Source organism: Euphorbia lathyris, chromosome 8 (genome assembly GCF_963576675.1).
Source record: "Euphorbia lathyris chromosome 8, ddEupLath1.1, whole genome shotgun sequence".
In the NCBI taxonomy this organism is placed as follows: Eukaryota; Viridiplantae; Streptophyta; class Magnoliopsida; order Malpighiales; family Euphorbiaceae; genus Euphorbia; species Euphorbia lathyris.
In genome coordinates this window covers 33,752,908-33,759,914 of record NC_088917.1, presented here as the reverse complement: position 1 = coordinate 33,759,914, position 7,007 = coordinate 33,752,908, and the positions used below count along the sequence as shown (strand labels likewise).

Genomic DNA, 7,007 nt, shown 5'->3' with positions numbered 1-7,007 from the left:
TGGATTAGACAAAAAAATTCAAAAAATCCGCCGAATTTATAAATATTAATCTCAAATTCTATTATTAAATTATAAAAAACATGAAACCTTTTTTTAGAACGAATTATTATGCAATTGGTGCAGAATAATGAATAAAAATATATGTGTTTTATAATAGTGTCTAAAATTGACCCAATTTATCAACGTTAGGGGTAAAATTGCTCTTGGCTTCCAACGTTAGGGGTAAAATTGCACCATTTTAGACGTTAAGGGTAAAATTGCTCCTGACCCATAACGTTATGAGTATTTTTGTACCTTAATCCATAAAACTAATTCACAGAAATATATATAGAAAAGAAAAGAAAACTATATTCTTAATTTTTGCTAATTGGTATTGCCGCTTCTTCCCTGCTTCCTTCATTGTGTCTTCTTCTTCTTCCAGCCAGCCATTAATCTGGTCCTTCTTTCTTCATCGCGTCTTCTTCTTCCATCCCGCCACTACATTGCTCCTTCCTTCATCGAGTTCTTCCTCATTCTTTCATCGTCGTTTCTTCCTTGTTTTGCTCCTTCCTTCATCGCCATTTCTTCCTTGCTCTGCTCCTTCCTTCATCACGCTCTTCCTCCTCTCTAGCAAAATCGAGTCATATGCGGTAGTAAGGTATGTTCTTCCCTCTATTTTATTTCTTTTGCTACCGTGTATTTTATTTTATTCTGGGTTTAGCTGTGTTGGAATTTGAATTTGGTCTGGCTTGGAATTTGAATTTGTTCTGGGTTTTGTTGTGTTGGAATTTGTTTTGGGTTACGAGTCTAATCTTTAGTGTCCTAATGTACGGGTTACGATTTTGTTGGAATTTGTTATGGGTTATGAGTCTGTGTTGGAATTTGAGGTGGAGTTGTTCTTGTTTAGTTTGGATCATGAAGTTGCAGCATCTCTATCCATATTTCAATTGGATTGTCAGAGTTCCTTTTAATGTAAAACAACATTTGAAAGAAGCAAATGGTTTTAGAACTCAAGTTAACTGATTTTCGATTTTGTTATTTAACAATTCGGCTCACCAATTATTTTATTCAGATTGAAATTAATATTTGATACTGTTATTTATTTTGATTAAGAATTAATATATTTAATATTTTATAAATTATATTTTTAACTTTTTTTTTTGTAAAAGTATAGGTATTTATTTGATTCATCAAATAACTGTACTGGATTGGACCGGAACTGAATCTCCGAATCTTTAAATTGGACCAGACCAAAATTTTCAATCCAATCTGGATATTCATTTTTAAGAATCCCCAAAGTTCAATCCAATCTCAACGATTTTTGAATCCCCGAAATCGAACTATGCCTAACCCTACCAGTGACTGAATTGGAAAACAAAGAGTTTTTCAAAACATATGTCAAAATCTATGACATTGATTCTGTCCATCTGAAAGTGTTACATGGGAGTATTGTGCTTCGATGTGTACCATGGTAGAAATGATGTTTGTGCAAAGAAATTTGTGAAAAAAAGTTGGTGCTCCAAAATTTTGATTTTCTAGATTTTTTTTGTTTCGGTTTCTGTTTCCATTAAATTAATTAATGTAATGAATGTTAAAGTTATTATATATAAATAAAAGTGTCTTATGTATTCTTCATCCAAAAGATAATTTCCTCTAGGCTGGAGCCTAATGCACAAGCCCAGCCCAGACCAGCCCCCATCCCAACCCAGCCCAGTTATCTTCTGTAGCAGTGGGTCAGGTCCGAGTTTGGATGTGGAAAGGGAAAACGAACGGGAAAAACACGACAACATCTCAGGATTATACGACGGATTTGTTTCTGTATTCCTTTGGAAGAAACCAAAAGAAAGCTTATTATATCTGATCGGCACCCGGCGAAATTAGATCGGATATTAGATATGGCATTGGAGCCTCCGCCTTTTCAGGAAGCAGATCGTTGTGACGTCTGCAAATGCAGCTTCAGCACTTTCCGGCGAAGAGTAATTACTCCTCCTCTTCTATGTATGAAATTGATTAAACGGATTTTCCTTTTTCTTTTTTAATTCAATATCAAAATATAAGAAGAATTCTTACATCCTTTTGTTTAAGCGCATCTAAATCGGTCACCATTAATTGTTATTGATCTAAGCTGTTCGTTTCGGAATTTGATTCATTTTAAGTTTTTGTTTAATTAGAAGATTGAGTTAGACTTATATTAGTTTCTGTTGTTTGTCGTTTTTTAGCATCATTGCCGTTGTTGTGGAGGGACATTATGCCACGAACATTCGTCAAATCAAATGGTATGGCTGTTTTTCTTCCTATATTTTCTTATACCAACATTTTTGCTGTTGAATGGATTTTAATGAAATAATTGCCTTCTTTCTTTCCATGCCCCAATGCAGACTCTACCCCAATTTGGAATTCACACGCCCGTAAGAGTTTGTGCTGACTGTTTTAATGATTCTACACGGTAAATTTGCTTCTTCAAGTCTTTGATGTAAATTGTCCTTCTTTGACTCCATATAACTAACTGGTGATGTTGATGCTATATCGTTCGCATTGAATGTGAATTAATTTTTTTTACTATTTGTGATGTGTCACTGGATCATTTTATCTGTGTTGATGTGTGGAAGGGAGAATTTCAATGGTTGAATCCTTTATTCGAAGGCTTTCTGCATTTGAAGTTGTTTGATTCGGAAATAACACTCCTAAATGGTCAAGTGGATGTGATTCCTAAGATTATATTACTGTCACAAAAGGAGATTCTTATGTAGAAACTAACCTGAACCTAGGTTTTATGCTTAGAGTATAGACTAACTTGGTAATATGCAGCTTTGGAAGAAAATAGATTGATGAATAAGTTGGTAATTGAGTGGACTGTTGCAGTGGACGACATTAACTCTTGATGCCATTCTCAGAACCTATAGTTTTGGTTTTGTTTGCAGCAGATTGGTACTGAATTGGTTGTGATGTAAGACTTGGAAAATGAGAAATCCATCGCATCCCTCCCTTTCTTAGAATTGTCACAGACAGTGCCTTTATATGCCATATTTGGGAGGAGCAATGATGAAGCTCAAGAATTGGACTTAATTGGCTTATTTAGTGTGTAAATGTTAAGGAAGTTGGATTCAGCTCTGAATTTTTTTTTTTCCTCTCTCTTTCTTTTTCTATTAAAATAGTCGGAGGGTGGACTAAAGTCCACATCAATTTTTTACCTCCTACCTCTCCAACTGGAACATCCAACTTTAAAAATTAGATGATTACCGCCAGGCCCAACCCCTTGGGGTGGATTCAGCTCTAATAATCTTGATACAGGTTAGTCTTTGTTAGAGTTTTGTGAGGGAAATAAATTGACCCCTTGGGGCAGATTCAGCTCTAATAATCTTGATACAGGTTAGTCTTTGTTAGAACTTTGTGAGGGAAATAAATTGAGTTGAAAAGCATATCCCTTGATTTCAAAAGACAGTGGATGGTGTTGGGAATAATAATTTTGGCTCCAGCGGAAGCCATGTAGAGCATTGGGTATGGTGTAGAATGAGTTTCTGGATGTTGCCTTCGTCAACTCATAAGAATTAAGCAATCTTTGTATTCAGGGTTTATTTTTTTAATATTCTTCTGACACATCTTTTTACCAGATGCTAGTCAACTTATGCTGTTATTGGATTGTAGGATGATCTGGTAGATAGAACAGGACTCTTGCAAAATTGATGTAACACAGTGGAACTTGAGCTTAAGAATTTCCATGTTTCATCTAGAGAGAAAGCAGTCTTTTTCTGTGTGAATACGAGTTCCTTGTGTCATAGGCAACTAATATGCAGAAGAGAAGCACTTTTGACAGTCAAAGTTCAGGTCAATAAAATGGGCTTCCAAATGTATTTATGAAAAACTTATTATTTCTCAAGGAGACGGTAGACCTCTTTTCTTCCCACAATTTTTTTTATACATTGGGAGCATGTACTATGTTAACCTTGAGCGAATATTCATAGATAGCAGGTCTAGCCTTAATATAATTGATTATTTTATTTGTACTATGCTGTTATATATTAATTTACTTTTGGTAGCTTTGTATTGTTGAAAGGACTCTGTTCCCTCTGGTTTGCTTTTATTAGACTTCATCTCTTTCATTTTTGAGAAAAAAAATCATTCTTTTGAATTCCATTTTGATGTAGATCAGGAAAAGTTGATGTAGAGGCTTCCTCAAATGCAGTCAACTCTGTGACAGATGAAGTTTCTAGATTAGACATTCATGCAGAAGCAGACTCAAAAACAGAAGCAGCTACACAGCATCATTCTACTGTGACTGCCATAGAATGCAAATGCGGAATGCCGTTATGCATATGTGAGGCTCCAGCTCCTACCACAGATGCACGACCTTTGCAGGTAAGTTTTCTTCAATACAATTGAATGCATTGTGCAGGCCACGATTATAACATACTTGAATCTGTTACTTGGTAGATGAAAGCCCCTTCTACCAGTATCTCTCAGTTGAATCCAAAACCAAAGAAGCCAGATGTCATTCCTAAGAACAGAGGTTCCACTTCAAACAACAGACCTAGGTGTGCTTGCTTTGGATGCTTTTGCTCTTTTCTTACATGCTATGTCAAACATGATACAGTTTTATAAGATAATAACTTAGTTTTTGCATTGTCATGTTTGACTGCATGGTTTAATTATGACAACAAGAATGTATGAAGAATGAAATTCTGCCTTCTGATCCATATATCTTTGCAATTATGAATTATGTTATTGACACCAGTACTTGATGTTATTTTAACTTCTGAAATGATGGTCAGACTTGGAACATGATACATGTTCGCTTCTTATCTTGAAAGTCCCCTAAAATGCATGTTCCTTGCTTTCCAAAATGGTACATTGCATATCAGAATCATGAATTCTTTTTTCTTTTTCTCTTTTTTTTTTAGGGTATCTCATTCCTCTCCAAGATGTTTTAAAAGCTGACGTTTTGGTTTGTTTATTGATGATAAAAATCACTATTGAGGTGTTACCAAGTCTCTGCATTTTGAATTATTCATGGCTGGATTGATTTAGTTTTCACATTTTCTTTCCTGCACAGAAAATGGTGATTTCACTATGAATAACATTCATTTTACATTCTTCCTTTTCAATATCTGTTTGGTTTGCATTGGTATTTGATACCAGGAAATGTCAATGTTCTAAAATTGCCTTATATGGAGCTACTGACTTGCATTGTTGGTATCCAGTTATCTTAAGCTTTTTTTTTTTTTGTTAATGTTGCCATATTTGCAGTTCAGTGTTCAATCATGGTCAAGCAACAAATGATAGTTATGATAAACCTCAGAGGGATTATGAAGTAAATGGGGAGGTATATTCATTTAAGATGGTTATAGGTGTTTAATATTGGATACGAATTTATTTTGCCATTTGGTTGTTATTTATGTTTAAATGTGTTTGCTTAGGGTTTGAGGGAAGCCATAAAGAGCGGTGACACTGCTGCAGTCAAGAAGCTACTGACTGAGGTATTATATAATCATCTTTATTCCAAGATTAATCTTGGAACTGGCACTAAATCATTTTCATATGAGCAGGGTGTGGATGCAAATTACCATGACAAGCAAGGGCTCTCTTTACTACACCTGGTGAGGATTCTTAAACTTTTTCTGTATGTCTGTTTTCGAATGCACACATACCGCTTTGTCCTGCTGTTTTTAGAAAATACATGGGACTAAGGAGAGAATTAACTGGGTGTAGGCTGCACTATTCAACCGAACTGATATAGCTTTCATCCTCATGGAATATGGAGCAAGCCTGGACTACAGGAATGCACAAGGTAAATGATCATATGTCTAGCTGTAATCTCTATCTTTAGTGTCTTGTTTCATTGAATTGTTTGATTAATGGAGGAAAATCCCAGGAGATACGAGTAGAAACCTTTGTTTGATTACTTTGAATATTTTCACAATTAGTGCAATGAAGCTGGACATATAAAGTAGTGATATAATTAATTAAGGTCTCTAAAAGTTTGATTAGTAGCTTGAGACCCGGCCAGGTTGTATCTTGTGGGGACAAATGAATATTGAGGTGTTGGATACAATATAATGCAATCTTTATTCCTTTAACCAACCCTTAATGAAACAAGTTTCTATTCGCATCTCATTTTTTTAATAGTAAGGTGGAGCTTAAAGTTTTAGCAATAGGGTTGCAAACGGAGTGGGACAGGGACGAGGAATGGTTCCTTCCTCCCCCTCCCTGTATATGAAACGGTGAAACCGCGAGGATCTCATTTTTATATATTTTTTTTATTTTAAACATCAATTAAAAATAAAATTTATAGAAAATAAAACATCACATAAAAAAAAAAAATAACTACTATCATAATTCAACATTTTAATTAAATACAAATAATATGCATAAATTGTTTTATCAGTGTTATAAGTATTAATACTAATATTTGAAGAATATACATATTATATACAATTTTATTAATAATTTTGGGGTTCCCCACTGAGTCGAGAATGGAAATGATCTCAGGATGGGATCCTTGTTCCCGTTCTGACTTCAAAGATGAAAAAAACTCCCCATCTCCCCGCCCCGTAGAGAATTATTTGGGGATTCCCGGTCCCCGCCAGGGATGTTGCAGCCCCATTGAGAACCCTATTTAGCAAACAATGACACATGCAGTAGGAGGTTGTGTTTTGAATTTAGTTTGTGATTGTAACAATGAAGTTCCTTTGTCTAGGGGAAACTCCACTTGACTGTGCTCCTGCAACATTGCAATACAAGATGAAAAAGAAAATGGAAGAACGTGGGCAGTAGGGTCCACATATCTCCTCTCCATTAGAAAGCAGATAAGATACATCCTCTTCTTCATCTTTAACCTGCTGCACATGGAAGATGTTTATTCTCCCTTCCCTTTTTGAGAAGTAGTTATTGTTGCGTTGTGTGGATTTATTTGTATAAATATAACTTATTAATGCTAGAAGATGGGCTGATAAACTTATCACACTTTTTTCTTTTTATTGGCTATTCTGTAAGGCAATAAAAAAAGTCTCTCTATTTGTTTTTCTGTGCTC

General features: G+C 35.0%; 1 protein-coding gene across 3 annotated transcripts; it reads left to right on the top strand.

The window, feature by feature from the left end:
• Positions 1 to 402: 402 nt before the first annotated feature.
• Positions 403 to 7,007, top strand: LOC136203533 (uncharacterized). 3 transcript variants are annotated; one of them, XM_065994706.1, is made up of 11 exons: positions 403 to 637; positions 1,637 to 1,955; positions 2,199 to 2,255; positions 2,358 to 2,425; positions 4,125 to 4,335; positions 4,411 to 4,511; positions 5,224 to 5,299; positions 5,394 to 5,453; positions 5,523 to 5,573; positions 5,686 to 5,764; positions 6,674 to 7,007. In XM_065994706.1, exons 2-11 carry the CDS (start codon positions 1,875 to 1,877, stop codon positions 6,748 to 6,750), a joined length of 861 nt encoding a protein of 286 aa, XP_065850778.1. In that variant the 5' UTR covers positions 403 to 637; positions 1,637 to 1,874; the 3' UTR covers positions 6,751 to 7,007. The 3 variants fall into 3 exon arrangements, with proteins under 3 accessions (XP_065850778.1, XP_065850777.1, XP_065850779.1); XM_065994705.1 differs by having other exon boundaries at positions 1,623 to 1,955; XM_065994707.1 differs by having other exon boundaries at positions 1,623 to 1,977.

Excerpts from the sequence above, each read along its gene's own strand:
- LOC136203533 (XM_065994706.1), top strand. The coding sequence starts at position 1,875 with ATGGCATTGGAGCCTCCGCCTTTTCAGGAAGCAGATCGTTGTGACGTC. Across the intron at positions 1,956-2,198 it reads TCAGCACTTTCCGGCGAAGA|CATCATTGCCGTTGTTGTGG; the intron begins GTAATTACTCCT and ends GTCGTTTTTTAG. Across the intron at positions 4,512-5,223 it reads ACTTCAAACAACAGACCTAG|TTCAGTGTTCAATCATGGTC; the intron begins GTGTGCTTGCTT and ends CCATATTTGCAG.